The sequence below is a fragment of the Mugil cephalus genome, chromosome 11 (assembly GCF_022458985.1).
Source record: "Mugil cephalus isolate CIBA_MC_2020 chromosome 11, CIBA_Mcephalus_1.1, whole genome shotgun sequence".
Lineage (NCBI taxonomy): Eukaryota > Metazoa > Chordata > Actinopteri > Mugiliformes > Mugilidae > Mugil > Mugil cephalus.
Window position 1 is genome coordinate 14,087,115 of NC_061780.1, and position 23,217 is coordinate 14,110,331.

Genomic DNA, 23,217 nt, shown 5'->3' on the forward strand with positions numbered 1-23,217 from the left:
CTGAAATTCATACTCTTTACCGATTGGTAAAATGGATTAATCTTAATATTAGATTTTTGTATTTTCTTACAAATAATCTTATAATTTGCAGCCGAAGTCATAGCAAAGAACAAAGCCATGCTTGGAAATGAAATATCATTAGTGTAAATTGGAGTGGATAACAAAAGGAGCAAACTTTTCTCAGGCCAGTTATAACCCCAGAGAACATCTTAGTGCTTTTGTCTTTTTCTGGTCTTTGTTAAATTGATTAATACACCTCATTTTAATCTTCACATGACTAGAGGTAAACCAGGGACATGAGTTAAATGATGATAGACCAGGCTCCAGATAACCTACTTTAACTTGCCCCAAAAGACCCTGAAACACCATCTTTGGCTTTTACTGGCCAACCTGCCCTTAATGTGTTCGCAAAATATTATAGCAGTGAAGAACTAGGTTTATGCTGTAATTGCACAACTATTAAGGCCAGTATTTGTATTTGTGATGACTTATTCTCAGCAGCTGACACGTCCCCAAATTTTCCCACTTAATATTCCACAGTAGGAAAACACTCGGTCGATGACGTCTCTTCTGTCTTCGTATGTTTGTGTTCCTGGTAAACTGAAGGCAACCAAGCTCATCTGCTCTCTCTCTGCACCTTAGTTTCCTTCTAGTGTACACCAGTGTGTGTGTGTGTGTGTGTGTGTACGTGTGTGAGTCATTTGCATCCGTCTGCAGTGTGTGTGCTGATTTGTTTACTTTTAGAGCCTGGTGTACGTGTGTGCTTTAACTTGTCGAATGTATTAATCATGATTGTGTATGATAATTTTGGATTTGTCTTTTTAATACATAGAAAGCATTAAACACATTAACATAAGACCACATCCCAGCAACCACACCGTGAGACAACACGGTGTGTCTTTGTGTCCATATGCCGCACAAATAGGCTCAAACTGTGTTTCATGTACAGGTTGGCCCTCAGAGCATCGCCCTTTAAGGTTGGTTCGCAAAAATGTTGAACAGAGGTAGATTTATCAGACGTTTTTATATTTTCCATTGAGTTCCTTTTTAATAATTTAATAGTAGTACTAAGATGTACTGTGTTTGTACCTCTTGAGTCCTCCTTCTCTTTATTTTTCACCTTTTCCTTGATTTTCCCTCTCGTCTATTTACAACCTCACCTCCTCTCTGTGCCCAGGCTGTCGAGGCCAGGTGTACACACAGCCGGTCTGCGACAGCGACACCAAGCCACTCTCCGTTCGTCAGTAGGGACTTCCTCAGCGAGTGAAACTCTCCTCAAGGACATTGAGAAAGATGGAGGGGAGAGTCAGGCGCAGAGGACGGAAAGAGCTGAGTTGTGTTTGGTCGTGACCGAATTAAATATTGTCTGTGTGCTCACATGCACCGTGGTTGAGAATGGAGTGCAGCGGCTCCGCATTTGCATGAACGCACAAATAAGTGACTCACGTACACAGTGGGATTCCATCATCAGCTTGTCGCTGTGTAAGTGGGCAGGTGGGCCATCTGTTATGGCATTAACATTAAAGGTGAACTAGGACAACTAGGACTCATTCAGTCTTCCGTCTTTCATTATTTGTTGAGGAAAATAATAATCTCACTGACTGCATTGTAAACCAATCTGAACGAGTGTGCCATAGAGCATTTTTTTTCTAAACAAAGAATTCGTTTGTCATTGATTGCGCTGGATAATATGGCATTTATGTTGGTTAATAGATGAACAAATAGTAGTTAAGTTGAGTCCATAGAGGTTTGTCAGCCACCAAGTTGAGTCAATGAGCTCTCAGTGTCCTAATTGTTCCCCATCGTCCCATAGATACTTCATAAAACACTGAATGAATGATGTGTTTGTGTGAAGTGTGTGTGTTAGGCGGGAGGATGGATGTGGGGTGACATAGGGGGGTGGAGAAAATGCCCCCACTAACTCTTTGACTGTACGGCGGGGAGTGAGGGGGGGTGTTTCACACATGCACACATATGCACGAGAAAGCTCAGACACACGCGGTAGATGTAATCTGGCGGCCATTATTGCAAACAAGGCCGTGTTGTGTTGCACTGACAAATAGTTCAGTCTTTCTGGTGTGTCTCTGGTTCAAATTATCACCAGTGTCCCACAGACTGGAGGCCTCTCCGTCTGCCTCCCTTCAGGGAGAGGAAAGGTCGCAGGCACGTTCACATACTGAGCACAGAAGGCAAAAAGCCAAAGATTGTAGAAGCTATATATTTTTATAAGTCCTGTTCGGTTTCAAGTAAGTTTTAAGTTAGGTTTTCATTGTCAGTTGATGTTATCACTTGTTTCTCAAACATTTTCAGGTTGATTTGAAGACACATGTCTGCTGATGCCAGTAAATGTGATTTAATACCGGAGAAAGATGTCAGGTGTTCCATCACAGATGTGAGAATAACACACTGTTCCTTGGGGATACCTTAGCAAATCTGCTGATCTCAGAAAATACCTCAAGAATAGTTTTTTCTTCTTCCTCGCATGGCCCTTAATAGGAATATTGGTGGCATTAAGCAGTAAAAATCTTCTTTGAGCCGTTTTATAAAAGCAAGTGTCTACAAGGTCTTAAGTAACCATTGTAAGTATATGTTGTCCACCCTCCTTACTTGAATTACCTGTTTTCCTCTGTATGGTTTACACATGCATGTTTTAACAGACTAATCCATTGCTAATCCGTTAACAGTTATATTTATTTCATTCTACTGTTGTGTTCAGTTTTTATGGTAGCTGCACCTAAAACTTGATTCGAACATCTTGTCCGCGCACGCCTTTCGTCACATTATAAACGACAAAGTTGCGATCTAAACCTAAGTCTCGTGTACGAGACGGTTGGGACTCGCGCCCTGTGACTCATCAATTCATTCAGACTTTGCAGTGAATATATGAACCTCTGTGCTCCTCATTGTAAATGATTAACTGTGGCGACAGACTTTTTGCACGTTCGCCATTCAGAGGCCATATGCTGACACGAGATTGTGTCTCCTTTATCTAATACGTACGTAAGAAGTGTGCTCAGTTTTGTTATTTAATATATCTTTTTTTTTGGTTGTAGTTATCAATGCCGCTTCTTTTCAGCCGCACATACCCCAAATAAAGGTACCAAGCCTCAACCAAAGCAGCAATGGATTTTTGCTAGAGGTCCTACTAAATCCTTTATGTTTGTCTTTGAAATGTGTGTCAGACCAAAGGATGATTAGAGAAAAAGTGGGCCAGCAAAGCTCAGAAAAGAGCAAAAGTGGACTCGAGGGTAATCTATTCTCACCCCCATTCACCCTGCATGCCTCTCTCTCCCCCCCCCCCTCTCTGGCCGTCCCATGACATGATTAAATCCCCTCGTTGGAGGCTTTAATTGGTCAGATTGTGGGCAGCAGATATATAGCTGCTGCTGCTGATGGATGTTATTACATGTTGCCTAGAGAACATAACTATCAGGGAAGGAAGCCCTTTACTGCCAGTTTTATTGCAACCTATAACAATAGCACACTGTCTGTGGGTCCACTCTAGATCCAGATCGGGGTTTTGACGTCAAGAATCCATATCGCCGTCGGACTACGCAGGTTTTTGGTCATTAAGGTTGCATTTGTGAATCATTTCTCACTGTCAAGCGGGTGGAGAGGACCTAAATGCCGTATTCTCATAATGTACTTTCCCATGGGATATTCTCCCCGTTTATTTTGGTCTTGACTTTGACCGCTCATTGAACTAGCCAACTGCTTACTGACGGGATTAAGTCAGGCAATGTGTTAACATTATGGTACTACTTTCACAGAGACATCAGAGACAGGAGACGGGAGCTGAGGGGGAAAAAATGGAGGGAGAAAACTAAACAGAACATAGAAAGCACTATAGAGAACGAGATCAGAGATATAACGGCTTAAAAGATTAAATCGAAGCAATACAGTGGAGCAAATGGCCTACATTTAGATTGCGATCATGTGCAGTTGTGACATGTCACTACAAGGATACTGTAAACCCGGTGGATTAAACTTGCACGTCAAGTCTGGAAACTGTTTTGTAGCAGAGGATTCCCGCCGTCCGACCTGTACGGTCGTCCTCTCGACGGTTGACTGCGATGCGTGTTGTGGACTTGTGGTGTCTTCTGTGGCGATGCTCTGCTGGGCCTGCGCCGGAGCTGCTCTCATTAATTCTCTTGTTTGTGCAGCTTGTTTCAGTGTGGTCTCAAACAAGTGGCCCACCTGCTCAGTCAAACCGAGGTCAGGCGACGGACTTGTTCAGTCACTGCTTGGCCATTAAGCTGTTGCAGTTGGATGTCGTTGTCCCAAAACAACCAGACTTTTTTTTTATATGTTAAATCTTTAAGCTTAGATGATGACTACCCGGTTGGTCTAATGAACATCATCCATACTGTAAGCCACAATTTTATATTTTAAATCCACTTTTCTACATGTAGAATTTATCTCTCTGTGAATGGAGAATGGATGTGTGGTGAATTCGAGGGATGAGTATGAGCCACACAGCTCCCTATTCATTGATTTACTATCCTAAACGGAAGCAGCTAATGAATGAGAATAAAACTGGAGGGAAGTGGAGATACAGTAGCTCAGTTGCATTCAAATAAGATGATATGAAGCAATGGGTGCCTTTGCCAGCTATCTTTTCTTGTTTATCTGCTGCTTTCGAGTACTCGTTAGCATTCACCCTGCGGAACCACACAGAGGTGGCATACTCGCACATTCAAATTACTTGGTCATCTACGCTCACGTGGGTATTTTTTTTTTGTTCTCCCCACCCATTCACATCCAAGTGTGCCACACTAAACTGACAAAAGTCCCATCTCCTATTCTCGGCCGCTGTGAGAGGACTCATTTCTAAATTTTATACCGCGTTCATTAGTATTCAGGTTGCAGCGCTACAGTGGCACACTGACACACTTTCACTCCGGTCGGCTTTGTGCACATCAGCCTTTGCATCATTCTGGTGCTCTTTTTCTATTTCCACGCTGCAGATGACAGAGTAGAGTGAATGAAGGTAATGAAAGAGGACAAATTAATGGGGAGTGAAGGATCAGAGGAGGAAGGGAGAGAAAGCTAGAACGACACAAGGAGAGTAGATGGGAGAAGCTTGGACGACACGCAACACTCAGGAAAGGAGTGTAACGTAGAGGAGGGAGAGGGGTAATGGCAAGTCTCATGCATTACTATTCAGAATGCATTTCACTGCATTGCAGCGGCTCACGGACACACATCTCACAGCTGCAGTTTTCTCTTTGTCTCTTTAGGTTTCCTTTAAGGGCGGTATACTGTACGTTATTGCAGATGAATATTCTCCAACATATCCAGCTCTCATTCTCCAAAGACACTCAGAGGTCAGCCTGTGTCTTTGGTGCCTCGTTTCATTGATGCACTGACACGCAACATCATGGATTTTACCTGGCTAATGATCAGTAATCGATGACCTTCCTCTCGTTTTCCCGTATCTCTCGTGTCAGTTTTCAGTTAATATGTCGCTTTATCGTAAGACAAACATCTCGTCTATCAGTCGAAGCTTATAGTGGAAGTGGTAGCTTCATATCTGAGAGGGGAAAATCTGTTATACATGTGCTGCTGCTGCTGCTGATTGAAATTTAGTGTCGTCTCTTTCAATTCAATTCAGTTCAATTCAATTCACTTTATTTGTCCCCACAGGGCAATTTAAAAGGGCATGACAGCAGCTTAAATGACATAAAAAACAGAACAGGCCACACGATTACAAATTTAGATTAAAAAAAAGAAAACACATAACAGTAATTTACAACTTTAAAAGTGCTTGTATTGAAGTGCATTTAGCTTTCTGTGTTCAGAATTAAGAGACTGAATTGAGGAGCCGGACGACGGAGTCTGCACCCTGCAGAGGACACAGAATGAGGGAAGAGTCCTGTAAATATTTTACCTTTTGGATGCTCAACTGATTACAACACAGTTATCCTCATAAAGACTAAATGCTACTGCCAGGACACAAAAGATAGCTTTGCTTTTACATGACTACCAACTACCCCGTTTGTTCATTAGTCTGCATGTTCATAATACACGTAAATTATTTGTACAGTATCTGTAATCCATCATTCTCATTTCTCCTTATATTCTCCCGTTCATCTCTCTTTCATCCGTTTCCCCCTCTCCTGTTTTTGCATGGCAGCTGTTGGGAGATGTAGTCAGACAGTCCAGAGTCTTTCAGTGTCAGCACTGATCACACTACAGCAGGTGCGTGTGTGTGTGTGTTTGCTCGCCCACACGTTGTATGTGCCATTGCCCGCTGAGGATAGACTTGCTGACTGTTGTGTGTGTGTGTGTGCGTTTGTGTTTGTGTGTGGGGGTAAGCAACGTTAAGAGTGACAGGCTGGCTTTCTGTCAGCAGCTATTGATCAATGAAGAGGTAGGCTTGGCTCCCCAGAGGGCCAGGCCAAATAATCGAGCAAAGTATTATAAAGCCCTTGAACTTTGAGTGTATGTGGCCTGATGACCATAGTCCTCGCCTCACTTAACCCCTCTACCAGTATGAACCATACCATGTCTGTGTGTATGAAATCATTCTTTGATCAGTTCATTCATACTTTTTTTTTTTAGCCCCCTCAATACCTAAACCCCTCACAACAAGCCACTTAATTTATCAGTTATAGAAAAATGTAATTGGACACTAACAGTAGGCTACCAGACTGACAGAGTAGACATATAAATCCCTGAATGAAATGCAAGCCTGTATCTGTACTGTGTGGGTGGCTCCATCTGGGAATGCCAACTGTTCAGCTAGGACTGTGTGTGTGTCTGTGTCTGTGTATGTGTGTGTGACAGTCTTACGCAGTGATGCATTTTAAAGTATTGTCTTGTATAGAAATAACATAGTATTTAGGTTTGTGTTGCCCTAAATATGGACAGAATAGTCTTGGAAAGTGTAAATATAAATAGTTATTAGTACTAGTAGTACAGTAGTTTTGTATCGTTGTTGTTACATGTTACATAGCTGGCAACTGCACAGATGTATGTTATCTTTCTGGAAACGTGCCTTCATTTATTTCTTTGGTTTGAAAAACACCAGCTTGTGTTTAACAAAGACCAACATGAAGAAGAAAAGGTGTGTTTTTAATTTTAGTCGGCCTAGATTGAATGGAGCCTCAGTGTTTTCCCCCAGCTCTCTCTAATTAGCTGGTGAACAGATCGCATTACTTCTGTCCAGCTGGTCGAGTGTGTGTGTGTGTGTATGTGTGTATCCAGCTGCAGAGTCTCCAGCCTCTTATCAGCGTAACCACTGGCCCGTAGTTAACAGCATCCATCTGGTGCCAGTGCACGGAGTTGGTTTAAGTTTGCCAGTCTCTCTGATCTACATGTCAAAACTACCGCACTACTCTGCTCTCCCTTTCTTTATTTTCCCTTCTCTTTCCCCTTCTCTCCCTCTCTGATCTCTGCCATCAAGTCTTTTTCACATAATTGTACAGTATATTTTAATCTTTCGTTAATTATGCTACTGCACATAACATTTAAATCTGCCACGATTCTCTCTTCACATCATTCTCTAATGGGAAGCTGTTAAAAATGCACTAAAACAGAGGGTTTATTTATTTTTGTAAAAAAAGATCGGGTCCTCTAGATTAATAGTAAATTGTGTACTTTTTATGATTATCCCAATATTTATCACAATCGTGTTTTCCCTCATGCTTTGGTTTAGAGGTTAAATGCAATTCACTACTGACGGCTGAATCTGTCTATACTGGAGGAGGTTTTTATCTTACATCTAGCCCTGGGCCATCACTGTGCAAATAAATCACTGGCATTTTATATTGTAATTTTAACTACATTCTTGTAGAAGATTGTATCGCATCATTTTGCTTCCTGCCGTAATTGTGCCGTTATTATTTATGGTTTCATTTGGAGTCAAATCCTGGAAGTTGATCCAGTCGTTTAAACACAAAAATGTGAACTTTATTCAGTCCTGTGAAAAGGATGAGTTACACAGCCTGCTGCCTTTTGGGTAATTGTGTTTAACTAAGACGTGAAGTTATAAGAAAAATAAACAGCCGTTGCCAACACAGGATATTTTGGTACAACACAACTGTAGAGGCTACACGTTATAACGAGAGCCAATAATAACACTTTCAATTAGTGGGCGTATTCTTACAGTATTTTTCCATCAGATTTACACATTCATCTTTAATGCGCTGGCCTTCTGAAGACCTCTCTTTTCTAATCCTTTGTGACAAAGTGCAAAAGCACACACCAGACACACTCTGCGTCAGCACAGTGTGACATTCCAAGGAACAGTCTGGACGGGGGTTGAGGACAGACACAGACTTGGCACCTCAACATCAAATTGCCGTAGTATCTCTCTCTCTCACGCTCACGCACACAGACACGCACACACACGCACACTCTGAGCGAAAACTATCACCTCTGTCACAAATGTCCCCAAAGACCCTTGAGACACTACCTCATGCAGAAAGCTGAAGCAGCAGAAATCATAGACAAAGCTTTGTTAAGAATAGCTGAAAACCTCAGGTTCACACTCGTAAAGGGACGTAGATCGATTGAAATAGTGTAAATGAATTAACACTAAAGTAGGTCTATTAAGTGTATTCAGTTACACAACAGTCCCTCGACTTTACCTTCTGCTTTGTAGCTAAGGCTTTGTGTGGGGAAAAAAAAATATATGTGGCTAAAATTGTGCCCAGAGTTGTCTTCTTGCTCTCTAGGTTCATTAAAAAAAAAAGCTTCAGTCGAACAGTGACGGTACACGGATGCACCACAGTTGGAAGCTCACAGTTTCTGCGACTGTCTGTGTTCGTTTTCAACTGGTTAAGCTGGTGGTGCAGGGATAATTACAAGCCTCTGAGATAACCATGCTACACAGCAGCTATTTCTACTGACAGCCAGCTATGCCACTACACAGACACTGAAGTGGTCTGGCCCAGTAGTGAGGCAGTTGAAGCTTGCTCTTGGTGTGTGTGTATGTATGTGTGTGTGAGTTGCAGACAACTGGAGCTGCCAGTGCAGCTATTTCTATTCAGGGGTCACTCAGTACTCGACAGAGAAGACGATGTGTTGTGTGTTGGCAGCCACTTCATCCTGAGAGCAACAAAATGTTCCTCAAACGGAGGACATTGGCTTGACTTGCTCTTGGCCCGCCTCCTAACCCCTAACACCTCACAAAGTGTGAGCTTGTGTTGGTCATTGTGGTCGAAACCAATATCAGCACAATGAATATGAATATTTTTTAACAATATAGGCAAAAGAAGCCAAAATACTGCGTTATCCCCTCCCAGCCACACACTCCTGTACTATGGACCGCATCGGTACGTTACATAGAAACAGAAATCCTTCCCCAGCCCAACGTCTTCAGACACAAATAATACATACATGCTATATGTGGTTGCCACAGCAACTGCCAGACAATGCATAGGCCCCAATGACCAGCTACCTGCTGTGACAGGGAGAAACGGTGGTTAAAAAAAAAAAAAGAAGAAGAGAGAAGGGGGAGTTCTGAATATGTTTATCATGAGAATCATGTTGCACTGGTTTTTATAGTCTTAGTTTCTGTATCTGGAGTTTTTCCTGATATTTCTCATGATTTACCAGATACACATCACATTTCAATTCTAATGTGCTAAGACAAATGTATCTTAGAAGTAGCCTCATACGACCCCTTAAAAGAAACAACATTTACACCATTTCCCAAAACCTGTGCCACAGTCTTTCCGTGCACAAAGCCAAGAGAGACAATATTTTGGTTCTCTCCTATCGAACACCAAGTACGTGGGTGTGGTTGTGGCCGATGAACAATCAGCTGAAACCAAACTCTTCCCTTGACAGCGCGGCCTGGAACACTACATTTTTTGGCCGCGCGGCCTCTCTGTGGCACAGTGGCATCTGTCGAGCCACACCCTCAAGAATAACACGCGGCCATAGACGGGGAAAGGTGGTCAAACGGATGGAAGGATATCGTGACTAAACAAGTAAACACGGGAATGAATGAGCATTATGGTGTTGTATAACAGAGAGGTCCTTTATGGCGTGTAATAGCCACGCCCACTGCAATAACGTGCGCACGGACAAGAGGAGTGGATTAATGAATGAACAGAGGGCGAAAAAGGGGAAATATCATTGGGTCTGACAGTAAATTATATGGGGTTGAAAGGCAAAACAAAGATGTAATTTGTCATCTAGTGTAGTTTCGTACACTGTCGCCCAGTATCTCTCTGTTAAAGTTGGCTGAAAGGCAGAGGCAGCCACACACAGACAGACAGAGCTAACACTGGTCTTTCAGAAGAGCAGGACAGATGCAGATTGTTTAAAAATCAGTTCTTTGACAAACTTGGCTCTAAATCCCACAGCAACTGTGACGAAAAAGAATTTTTTTTTGAATGCTACTCTAGTTCTTGATGGAAACAAGGGGAGGTATTTTGTCACTCTGGGGCAAGTCTTTGGAGGAATCAGAGGCTTTTCTTCACAAATAATTCAATCTACCACTCCACAAATTGAATATAACCCCCAAAATTTCCCCGCTCCAGCTCGGTCCGCAGACAGTAGCTGTTACAAACCCTCACATTATAAGGCACCGAGGAGCCTGATACACTGTTCTGTTTTGTCCAACCGCTGAAAGAGTCGAAGACAATTGTCTGTAAATGTGTGAGTGACTGACGGCTCTGTGTGAGTCTCCGCGTGCACTGAGGACTGTGCTTGACAGCAGAATGGCTCGCTCTGTAGGAGGGGATTCACACTTCACTTCAGATTATCACCGCCGAACGCGCAGATACGCACATAAACAGAGAGTATCTCTCTGTTTCTAATACACAAAACAGAATGTCACCATAACTCTGCACCGTTTCGTACAAGATCCTTCTGCCCCCAGCGTTTCGCTATAATGCGCACGCCAACACACACAGACGCGGGCATGCACAAAGTAGTCCCACAGAGAAACTGGCTAGTCACACTGAGCAGCCATACAATAGTTCTGTCAATCAATGTCAGGTCCCTGCTTAGCTGTCCGGCCTGAGGCCTTCCAGCGGACAGCTAGTTAGTCCGTGTAAAGGAAACTGACGCAACCCTGAATCACATTCATTAAACTCCAGCTCTAACTTCCCATCGCATCTCTTGTCCTCAGTACATGTGCAATTCATAACTCAGTGTTTCCCACTGTTTGACAGTTTTCTGAGGCAGTGCAGAGAGGGGGTTCAGTGAGTGCATGTTAATGATGTTTCTTTTAGAAAGACCTGCAGTAGTTTTTTTTGGAGCGAAGTCTCTTCCACTTAAGTATGACGTTAATTCCTCAGCAGCATGAGCCGCCTGCTGAACACTGTACTCTACTCAAATTAACCTTTCGTTTAGTTTTTGCAGCCGCCAGCCGGAAGGAAAACGACTTACGGTCTTAAGTTGCGTCTTATCACATGAAAAGTTCATAAATGTAAAATTCTAATTGTAACATTTACGTCAAAGGCACTTATGTGCAGTTTTGCACTCTGCTAAAATAATTAAAGGTCCTGCAAATATCAGGTGATGTTTGATGACAGTTGAGAGTTAATCAGACTTTGAATTCTTGTTGAATTATTGTTCCCAATGCTCAATTTGGAAAACAGTTTAAATCGCAGCGTAAAATGTTCTGTTCACTCTTTCTTTTTGGATTCTGTTGTTTGTGTGATGTTACAGCATCGAAACTATTTTTATGGGAGCGGTTTGACAACAGCTTCTGTATTATGTCATGTCCTCTTCTTAGTTATTGTGTTACTGATTAATACCTGTGTTTTGGTTATATGGTTGAATGGTTTCTGAAGTGATCAAATAAAGTCCCATGAAGTTTCTCATTGTCTTTCTTTTTTTATCCTTCAGGTGGGACGAGAGACATCGGCTCGGCGTTGACCAGGATGTGTATGAGACATCGCAGCATAGAGGCTAAACTCAAACAGTTCTCCATGTAAGCATTAAACACAGCGTATTGTTTTTTTTTATTCATTTAATCTCAACCGTGCTGTTGTCATTTGCCAGTCCCACTTAAGCTCTGGTACACTGAAGCCATTGAGCTGAGTTGTTACTTCACCATTTCCTCCATGTTGTGACATTTTGTTTGTGTGTGTGTGTGTGTGTGTGAGACTGCCCCCTTCTCTCGGAATGCTGGGAAAGAGACGATTTGTCTGGCAGCACGTGCGTCAAAAATGTCTCAGTAAAGACGCACGCTCCACATCCCTCTCTTGTACAGACACACACTGCACAGACAAGGGCCTCTCTAATTTCAGTTGGCATTTCAGTGCGGATTCCACTCGGATCTCCATAGCAGGGGCCGTGCACAGGGGGGGCCGTGATCCCCACCCACCCACTGACACACGCGCACTTTGTAGTAATGTCTGCAAGTCTAAATTTAGTTCCGTGCAGTAAGGCTGCAGCTGTCCAACCTCTCACGCTCACGAATGCATCTTGGAAGACGGACGCAGTCGTGTAATGATTGACAAACGTAACTGCACAAGCGTCCCTGTGACGCATGTGCAGAGTTTTTTCTCACAGTCTGTGTTTTTCTTTGCCTGTTAATGATTGACACAAGATTATATGCTATGCAAACAGAAAGGCAAACCAAAGTCTGACGGTCTGTCTGCTTCTTTAATTGGATGACAGATATACCCTTCCACTATGCGTTAAACTGGCGGTATCTCCCACACGGTTCTTTTTGCAGAAATGTAAACATGCTAAGATTAAAGCTATGGCTTGGCACTTTCAAACTATAGTGCAGGACTTGCACATATACATTAACGTTGGCAAACTTTTTCACGCGGTGCCAATTTACCACATCAGGCGCTAGTAAAGCCATTGTATGTTGCAGTGTAACAGTGTTTTAAACTCAGCTTTAAACTCGGTTAAACTCAGCTTGATGTTTTACATCAACCAGTAATGACAGGTCTGCCAGAGCTGAAGAGAGGGGAGCAACCATGGCAACGGAGAGGCAGAAGGACTGTGGACGATAGGTTTACATACTTCCACTGCCAGCATGGAGGACAAAAGTTTCCTCACTTTAACAGCACAGACAAAAATGTGTACCTGTTCAGAAACTTACTATAAATGGTTCAATTGATCCAGCTGACCTCTGATCAGAAGTAACAAACCTGCTGTTTTCACAGGGGCTTCCTGGAGGGTCTGATCAACCCTCTGCAAGAACAGATGGAAGACTGGAAAAGAGGAGTCAACACTTTGGACAAGGACCATGCAAAAGGTAGGATAACCAATGCAATGATGCAAGAGCTTTCAAGGAATGTAAAATATTAGTTTTTATTACAACTTCAACCATAGAGTGTTATGTAGATAGTCATACCACAAAAGTAATATTGATGTATTGACGTTTTACCTTTTTACGTTGTCCATCTGAACCAGAGTATAAAAGAGCTCGGCAGGAAATCAAGAAGAAGTCCTCGGACACACTGAAGCTTCAGAAGAAAGCGAAGAAAGGTAATTTATTTTAAAGAAAGAATTGTTTTTAAACCTGAAGGAGATTTAACTAACACTGCTAAATATAGTTAATCCATTAATGCTGGAGTCAAATCTTGTTCTAACAATAATACGATAAAATCCTACTCATGAAATCCTATAATAATAATCCTGCTCAAGAGAATAGAGAGAAAAACTGCTACTCGTGTACTGGTGAATTACTCCAGTTTGTTTTACTCCAGTTTGTTTTAGTTGAACGGTGCGATGTGCCTGGAAGATTTCTAGTTTGATTTCTGTTAAATGCATATCTGATGAAAAGAAAAATACATCCAGGATGAAAGCAAAACTCAAAGATACACTACCAGTCAAAAGTTTGGACACACTTTCTCATTCAGTTCCACAAGAAGGTCTGTTCAAACTTTTCACTGATACTGTATACACGCATATATATATATATATATATAAAATTGCTTTCACGTAGGGGGCTTTGCTTTTTTTTTATTATTTTAAAATGGAAAATGGGAAAAAGACCAGATTACATATATGGGTTTTGTTCAGACAGCAGTGATGTTTGTCCTCTCTGATTAAGTTGTGCAGATCTAGTAAGGCTAAACATTACCTTACTTGGTAACTGCTCTTGGAGAGGGCAGGGCCTTTTTTTCCTCTGCAGTTCTCTTGGCTCGCTTTCTACATACAGTGCGCGTTCACCTACCTAGAGAAAAATACCATACACAAAAAAGGAATTAGTTCATTATGCCTCCAGATTCACTTTTAAATCTGTGGCTGACTTAAACTCTCAAAGTTAACAGATGGTTTGAAGCAAAAGTAAGCAAGCAGAAAGTAGGTGACTCTTCTCACTGTGCGCTAGATTTAAACGTTATACATGCCTTGCATCAACATACTTTAGATGCATATAAATTTCGTCTTGATGATCTTAAAGTTCACTGAAAACCGCAGGTGGAAAGGATGCAGTAGTCATAAATACATTTTTGCATTTTTTTTTTTTTTTTTCATGCAGACACACAAAGTTGCTTATGTATGTGATGGATTAGTGTTTAGTGCTGGCAGTCTTTCAGTTGACTTGGATCTTTTCCTCTCCTTGTCCCCATGTTGTTCTGATACCATCCTTCACCTTATGCTGCACTGCAGCTGATAACCTAGGTAAGTCAGTTTGTAGAATAGACACTGTCTAGATTGTTGCTTATATGCTATAATGCCCAACCAAACCAATCTTGGTTGCATTATGAAAGGTAATAAGTATGTGTAAATGCTGCTAAATATATGCATGATGAATGTTCTTGAACGCATATGGCAACTGTTACAATCAATTGTTGCCATGGCATATTGGCTGATCCAGATAAGTTTGTGAATCTATAGGCCCTAGAGTTTAACTTGTGATTGCAGAAATTAAGCATTCGTTCTTTTTTTTGTCATCTGTCTTATTTGTCTTCATAGTTTTTTAGTTTTTTTTTTATGAACCATCTCATTCGCTGTCTGTAGTTCTGGGTCCTATGCTGGTAAACACATGAGGTAAAGAAGTTCCTTCATAGAGGTTGAACAGTAACGATATATATAAAGTAGCAAGAGGTGCAGCTCTGTAAGTGACGTCAACCTCGGACTAACTCAAGGGTTCCATCAGAAAAGGGAATATTTTAGGGAGTCAGTATCACAGTCATAGCAATGCAGTGGCTAGAAGAAGAAAAGGAGTATGATGCTTATAAGAGAAAATGAGAGACATGAGAGAGACTGCCCAGAGATGTGGCGACCTCAGTAGATGTGTGCTCATATAAGTCTTAATAGGTTCAGTGTGTTGTGCTTCACTGGTCCAGTTCTGTAGTTTTAGATCAATTTCCACAAAGTCATTTTGTTTATCAGCTCTGTGGTGTCGACCTTGATTAGTTTCATGCTCGTAGCTTCTGTTGCTCGGCACGTATCTGTCTCATCTTCAGCAAGCCCCGTCCTTACAGCACCAAGAAAAGGTTTAGCCGAAATAGAACTTGAACATTTTCAACATTAGTGGTGCTTTTTGCCATAGTTTTCCTTCTGTAACTGCAGAATCACAAACTATCTAACTTCTTTGACGCTTCTTTCATATAAAATTCAATTCAAGTGTTTGTGTTTTTCCTTCAGCCGTTCTGCAGATGCCCTCGGTAGTGTGACTACTTCACTAAACTTTACATAACTGCACGTGGCTCGTAGCTCCGCACACAAACATTCAAATCAAATCTCAAAATAGACAACTATATCCTACAGCTGGACAAACGTGCGCTCCATTTGTTCTCACAAATAAAACACCATCTGTCTGCTCCTGCGGGTGAGTCCATGTCGGATGTTTGATACGTGTCTTGTGAGGGTGTTTTTCTGACCTGAGACCCCGGCCGTGCTAAGAAACAACCTGTGACTGCAGCCTAATGCAATCACCGGCCATGTGAAAGCTGGAGCAGTTAATCTCATTTATGCGTTCTCATGTATCTACATGTGCTCAGACTGTGGGGCTTTTCCAAACTCTCCGTCACACAAATCAAAACACGATTCTTGAATCTTTTGGTTGATCTCGCGTTTTATCTTTCTTTCTTTATAGTATAGATGCAGTGCAAATAACGTTCAAAGTCCTTCACATTAAACAACTTTTCTTGATGCTCCGGCTGTGACGTTTGAAGTGTGGATGAATCAGTTGGCTAAACTACTCATCGCATCTAATAAAAATCAGGGAGACACATTGACTTTACTTGTGGAGGATATTGTTTGGTGCGATGGTGCAGCCGTATTTAAGAGACTAGTGTGTCTCTAATTGAAATATGTTGTGGTGTGGATTTGTTTACAGGATGGTCAGTGACCACAGATCTTCAATGAACCTCAGTGTTTGTCTGTGGTCGAGGAGAAGGAAAAAGCAGCAATCAAGACCTTGTCATTCACATAGTTGCACAGATGCACAAGTTATAGCACAGAGACTGGGAATGCGGACAAACCGAAGAACAAGAGACAAGGCTGTAACATATCCGAAGCTTTACTTCAGCACTTAACAACCCCTTTGCTCACCACGAGTGGAAGCTTCATGCCAGGATGTGCCTGCTTTGTTTCTGCACACTTGTATCCCTTTGTGTGTTTGCAACCCTCTCCATCCCTGTAATTATGCGTGTCACATCAACTCTAAAATCCGTCCCAAGCCGATGAAGTTATGATTATGACTGCTTGTAAAACACTAAATATATTTTCAGGCTTTGTCTGGTCAGCTGAAAGTAGTTAATAATAGCTGGTTTTCACATGAGCACGATGGGTATCATGAACGTATGTGCGTTTGGAAATGAGGACCTCATGCTTCAATTTAAAGGGGCTAAATTTAAAAATCACTCGGTAGGCCCTAATGAAATCAGTTGTCTTTTTTGTGAGGTGCCTCTTCTTAACAGGGCGGCCTTTAACAGAAGCAGGAGCACAACTCGAGCTTGTGATGGACACTACAAAAACAGCAACAAAGAAAATATTTGGCTTTCCATCTGTCTCAGACAAAGTACCTCAACTTACAGTAGTGTCTTTCCAAAACCACTTTGGTTATGTTGAGAAAACTGTCTGCCAGTATTTGAACTGGTGGGAGAAAACCAGAAGTCTGTAGGCTATGCATGCCAAAGAGACACCACAGCATCCGTGGCTTTGGGGCTCGAAAAGCTTCTTTTCTCATCGGGGCTAAAGGGACACTTAGAGATGAAAACTCTCAAAAACACGACGTTCATTCGTTGTGACGGGAACGTTCCTCGGTATTGTGACGTACCCTACGCCGCATCCTTGACGACCACAGCGTGGATCGCACACGCTCAAAGCATCTTTTGTTGTCATGGCACGTAGAGACGAATTTTACAGTGAATAAGAGACATCATAGATGCATGATGTTGTGATGTTCAATAATGATTGACCAGCTCTTTATGTCAAGTGATCATTCGAAACGTCAGCCCAATCTACAAATAATTTCCGTGGCAACTAGATGGAAAAAGACTTTGCCTGCAGGGACATGAATAATAATGAGTTTGGTCCTGCAGTGGAAACCAGACTAATGAGTGAGGCCTGTCTTTCAGGTTCAGCTCCCCACAAACCCTCATACAATATAATTGCACACTGGTCTGCTCCAGGAGTTGCCTTTGGATCTATATGAGACTGAAAATATATACTGCAGTTTAAACTTTCCAGTCTGGCTTCTACAGTCGATTTACTTCATCATGCTCTCTGAACATGATGTGATATAGTAGGATCTGCCGTAATAGACGCACACATAACTCACATTCCAGAGTCAGGCGTTAAATTCACCCCACCAAGCTCCGTAAATTGATTTCATACATATGGAAAATCAGTTTGTCTTATTTTGTCAACATCCATTACATGGGACTCAAAATTGCTCCATTATTTTAATGTGTGTTGTTTGCACACTGGTATTTGTACGTGTGATGCAATCCATTTTTAACTGTCATTTGGTTTGTGGTTTAGTAAACTGATATATAAACCAGTAGTATCAGTTGTACAGCGCTTCTTCATGCTGTGTCTTGCATAGTGCATTGAAGTGGTGCTTTGTTCTCAATGTAGAACGCATATCCTTGTGTTTCACATTTGAGGTCAGGAAGATTTGCTTGTGCAACTTCCCCTGTATTTCTTTACTACTGATTTGCATGATACAGGGCCTCAAATGAAACGTCAACAAAGAAAGAGGCCAGTTTATCTTTGTCCAGACGACAGCAGACAGGGAGACCACAGAGCTGTTCACTGTGGGCTTAACCTTGATGTATCAAAGTTGAGACCGTGTTTGTGTTTGCGTTTGAGTGGTTAGATAATGCCTTTGAGGCCTACTGTATGTCCTCTTGGGCAGTCGCCAACCTTCCTGCCTCCTTAGAGAACTCAAGAGGGCTCGATTTGGCTTCGGGCTCCTAAAAACACACAAATGCACACACAGCCGCATTTCTGCACGCAGACAGAACAAAAGCGCACGGCGCTGAGTAACAGGATAACCTTGGGATTTTAATTACCCCCAAACAATCCCAGATTTACATATGCTTATTAAAACACACGTACAAACTGCACAAGGACCAGATGGTCCTGAAGATACCTTGCACCCTTGTCATTATGAAAGCAAACACACACGGTGTCTCTCTTAACCCTGTCTAGGAACGCCGTCTTGTCATAATACATGTAGGCTATCAACAGATTAGCCTGAAGTAGATAACCTTTTTGCCGCCTCTGAGCAAGAGACAAGAAACACTTCACGGACAAGAGTGGCCCTTCATGCTGAGGCGATACAGGGGAAACATTCAAATGGTAGCGTTTGTGATAGCAGTGTCCACAATGAAAAGATAACATGAAAAGAAGTTGTAACAGGTCACCAGATAGAAGTGGTGGAAACCAAGAACGGCACATGCAGTTAAACGTTCACCCCCTGCTACACAGTCGCATATTGTTGTGATAAATCATGCGCGTTATGTAGCTTAACTCTGTCTCATGAGAATATTGGTATATAGGTAGAATGTTGTCCCTTTGATCTAGTTAATTTAAATGTATCTGAGTACCTTTTATTCTTGAAACATATAGTAACGTGTGCACTTCTTTTGTTCTTGTGTCTGTTTTGTTTCCAAGGCCGTGGAGATATCCAGCCCCAGTTGGACAGTGCAATGCAGGATGTCAGTGATAAATACATTCTGTTGGAAGAGACGGAGAAACAGGCCCTGAGAAAGGCTCTTATAGAGGAAAGACAGAGGTTCTGCTGGTTTGTAGCCATGCTTCGGCCTGTAGTGGTGAGTACGGTGGAAAGAGATTAAAACACACACACAAAATAATAACTGTTTCGCAAACTCGTGAATCAAGAACGTTCTACTGCTCAAATAGTAATTATCTGTAAATCCCTTTGTCCTCTGTGTCCTTTAATCTTTAGGATGAGGAGATTTCTATGTTGGGAGAAGTTACACATCTCCAGGCCATCTCTGATGACCTCAAGGCCCTGACATCTGACCCACACAAGCTTCCCCCTGCCAGTGAACAGGTGAGCACAAACGTCCGAGATAAAGTCGATGACAATTAAAACACATTCTCCTGCTTTCTTTACTTAAATGTGACTGTGTTTGGTGCCTTTCGTAACATATAAAACTAACAAATATGACTAATATTGTCCTTCTTATCAGGTGATCATGGACCTTAAGAGCTCAGACTATGGTTGGTCATATCAGACTCCACCTTCATCTCCCAGCACCACCATGTCCAGGAAGTCGAGCATGTGCAGGTAGGTTCATATAACCAATCACAAGACTCACATTATAGAAAGAGAGTTACTGTGTCTTTCCAATGCACATGTCTCTACAGGACCCATACAACTTTTACAACCTTGTTTGTTTCAAAATGATGTTAAAGTGAAAATAGCATTACTCCACTTATATTGGTCACCAGTTTCCAACTGAGAGGAAGAAGAGATTGAACTGTCTGTTCAGAGCTTATACGGTAACATAACGGCATGTATCCATGCAGGAGCTACCAAAACACTCATGTTATGACTATGTTTTTCTTGTTAAACAAGTAATTGGAGAGAAAAAAAATGGATCTTGACCTTACTGTGTCTGCCACCTGGTGGTCAAATGTGAGGTGGAGAGAGGTGTATAAAATGGATGAATTTAAAAACAAAACTTTAGCTGTTCAGACGTTGTGTTCTTCACTCTGTCCTCCATGCTCTGCATGTCTGGTTTAAAGAGGAAATTTAGAGCTTAGGGTGTCTGGAATGTAAACATCTTGTGGTACCTATTTTGGGGCTGTGGGTGATGATGTGTTCAGGACGACCTGTAGCATAACAACGCAAGTCTTTCACATCCAAATAAGACTGCTTTTTTTTTTCTTCATTCTTTAATTTGATTTTGTTTTTACGATGCAGCATTTTCACCTCACAGTCCAAAGCTTATGCTTCTTATGTTTTCCAAAAAGAATCATTTCAGAAATCCATTAACTCTGTTGTAATTTTGATGCTTTGCAATCAGTGGATTTTTTGAGATTAATTCACACACATTTGTATTTTTTTCTTTTTGTGCATGCTAGTATAACACGTGCAGCTTAAGCAAGCTGCAGTTCTGCCTCTTATGCATTTTATAAATTTTGACATGATTTGGTTGATATATTTTTTTCCAATAAATACTTTGCTTCATGTGCTCACGCTCAGTAATCAGAACCAATGTTTACGCCGTTTTTAAATTTTTGATGGACCATTTCGAAAAACTCTCGGTAGGGCATAAAATCCTATAATTCCCCGACTGTAATTATTGTCTTTATGATTTCACGCCTCTCGTGTTGGTTTGTTGTGTTGTTTTGATGGGACTGGCCTCAGTTGCTACCTGCTGCATCTTGGTGTGCCGTGTTAATTGTTTCCCCACTTTGTCTCCTCCACATTTCCCCCGATCCTTTGCTTTCATTCCCTTCCCTATTATTTGTTTTACCTCCTCTTTACCCAACTTTCCTCCTTCAACCCCCGTCTGTGGGTGCACTTGATTCTCTGTACCCCGCCCGTCACCGGCAAACCTCTGCTTCCTCTGGACCTCCCCTCATCCCTCGCTCCTTCCCCTTTCACAGTAGTCTGAACAGCGTTAACAGTAGTGACTCCAGGGGATCCAGTGGCTCTCACTCTCATTCTCCTTCCTCCTCTTCTTCCTCTTCTTCCTCACACCACCTCTTCCACCACCATCACCCCCGCCATCGATACCGCAGCTCCACGCTACCCCAGCAGGCCCCGGCTCGGCTCTCCAGCATCTCCTCCCACGACTCGGGCTTCATTTCTTCATCGCAAGACCAGTACACGATGTCCAAATCGTCCTCGCCAATGACGGCGGAAACAAAGGTAAGAAATAACAACACTTATTACTACCCAGACTTAACCATTGTTTTAAATCCGTCTCCTTTTCCACTTCGAGAGGCCGTTAGCTGGCAGCAGAAAGTCTATGTGATGGTGAAGTCATCTCGCTGCTATTATTATAGCAGAAATGTGCAGGAAATTAGTCTGCCTCCATTCTAGCCTAGGGCAAAACAGGTCAGGCCCATCCTGCCATTAAAAAGTCCACCACTGTGACAGACTGCGGGTTGGCTAAACTAGGAGGTATACTTTGTGTCCTATTTTCATTAAATGGATCACAGTAAACTGACGCGCCACTGTGTCAGCAGCATGTTTTACAGGCATTAAAGAGCACGTCTCCATCAGCAGGTCTCACTCTGTCAGTTTCGTCTAACCGTTCAGCACAAGGTTTGAGATAATTGTCAGTGCCTTAGTCGAGGGGGATTGTCTGCGTGGGGTTAGTGGTTTGAGATCAACCATGAAAGGGGGGCTGCAGCGGTTGACATTTTCCTCGCACGCCAGCAACCAGAGATCCCCCGTCCAGAACACATTGGTATAGTTAGGCTCCAAGTTTTTATGATGCACTGGAGGTGGTTTGGCAAGTCAGTCCCTGACCCATTTACAGTACGGTCCTGGGAATCAGCCCTCTCATTGCCTCATTCCTGGTTTAGTTGCAGTCGCTGGTGTTTGAAAGAGAACGGCCCTTCATCCACTTCCAGTTCCCTTTTCTGTGATGTTTTGTAGCTGACCTGTACTCTCAGCTAGCCTGTAGGCATCATGTATCATGTAATTAATGTTAACGAAATAATCCTGTCTTTAGTTGCTAATCCTCTTAAATATCACGCAACGCACAAGTCGAGTTTGTCAGGATACTTCCTACATGTCAGCACAGAACAGTTTTGCAACTATGCTTCCCTTTGGCAAGGCTCAATACTTAACACTAACACAGCTGATGTCAATGCTGGTATGACTCCCTGAGCACCTCCTCTGCAGCCTCTATTGTCACTTGGCTGTTCTCCTCACTAACTGCTGAGAACTGTGGAAAGTTGCCTCTGCCATCTAACAAACTGCTTCTCTGTGCTGTCTACCTGCTGACATGTCTGTCTTTGCAATTCTCCCCCTGCACGTCTGTCTCTCCTCCTCGTCCTCCTCCTCCTCGTCCTCCTCCTCTTGTCCCTCTGGTGTCCTCTCGCTGCCTGCTTGCCGTTGTCCCAGCCTTGTCCTGGTTCCAGCTCCTCTGAGATGTCAGAGTCTGGGCAACTTCACAGCGACTGCAGCTCCCCCTCTTCTCTAGCTGCTGCTACTGCGCCTCAGCACGCTACTGACAAGGTGAAAAACACTCATCCACAATGAAGCATGTCAGGGTTAGACAAACGCACCACGACGTGAGCTCGATCACAGACGTGTTGAAGGAACCGTCCGACTCCCTTGTGTGTGCATCAGGTTCCTCGCTTTTTATTCAGTTCAGCATTTGTGGCCATTTCCCCTCGTCCTCTGTTGATTGTGTTCCATTTATCCTCAGTGATGTGTTTTTATTATTTTCCTCTGTTTATCATTTCAATTATTTATCCCATTGTATGTGTTTTATTCTTTATTTTGTCTCTTTCCGTTATCCTCCTTCATCCAACCGACATGCACACAACCAGTTGTCCAATGGGTTTGACCACTACAGCCCAGCCAGTTCCCCTTACCCGCACACCAGCAACGGGGGGAGTTTAGGCTCAGGGTCAGGCACTGCCTTCCCCTTCTTCCCTACTTCCTCTTCATCCTCCTCCACCACCACCACCTCCACCTCCACCTCCACCTCCTGCCCCACCCGTTCATGGTCACGTCCTGCCTCGGCCCTGCTGCCAGACTACACTCACTACTGCACGTTGGGCTCCCCCATGGTGCCTTCATCGCGAGTCCCCAGCTGGAAGGTTTGTTCGACAGTCGACACATTTCCATTCTCCTTGTCCACAGTTTGTTGACGCGGACAGTTTTCTTATACA

General features: G+C 42.7%; 1 protein-coding gene across 8 annotated transcripts in view; it reads left to right on the forward strand.

The window, feature by feature from the left end:
• The window catches only part of LOC125016185 (protein MTSS 1-like), a 46,149-nt gene that overhangs the window by 17,502 nt on the left and 5,430 nt on the right, over window positions 1-23,217 (forward strand). The window contains exons 4-13 of one of the 8 annotated variants that reach the window (XM_047598454.1): window positions 11,812-11,896; window positions 13,089-13,180; window positions 13,339-13,413; window positions 14,542-14,553; window positions 19,003-19,160; window positions 19,298-19,405; window positions 19,545-19,642; window positions 20,974-21,235; window positions 22,442-22,555; window positions 22,873-23,145. In XM_047598454.1, the coding sequence (XP_047454410.1) occupies window positions 11,812-11,896; window positions 13,089-13,180; window positions 13,339-13,413; window positions 14,542-14,553; window positions 19,003-19,160; window positions 19,298-19,405; window positions 19,545-19,642; window positions 20,974-21,235; window positions 22,442-22,555; window positions 22,873-23,145 (1,277 nt within the window). Of the gene's footprint in view, window positions 1-11,811; window positions 11,897-13,088; window positions 13,181-13,338; window positions 13,414-14,541; window positions 14,554-19,002; window positions 19,161-19,297; window positions 19,406-19,544; window positions 19,643-20,970; window positions 21,236-22,441; window positions 22,556-22,872; window positions 23,146-23,217 lie in introns of all 8 variants that reach the window. The other 7 variants (XM_047598453.1, XM_047598458.1, XM_047598456.1 and 4 more) reach the window with 7 other exon arrangements.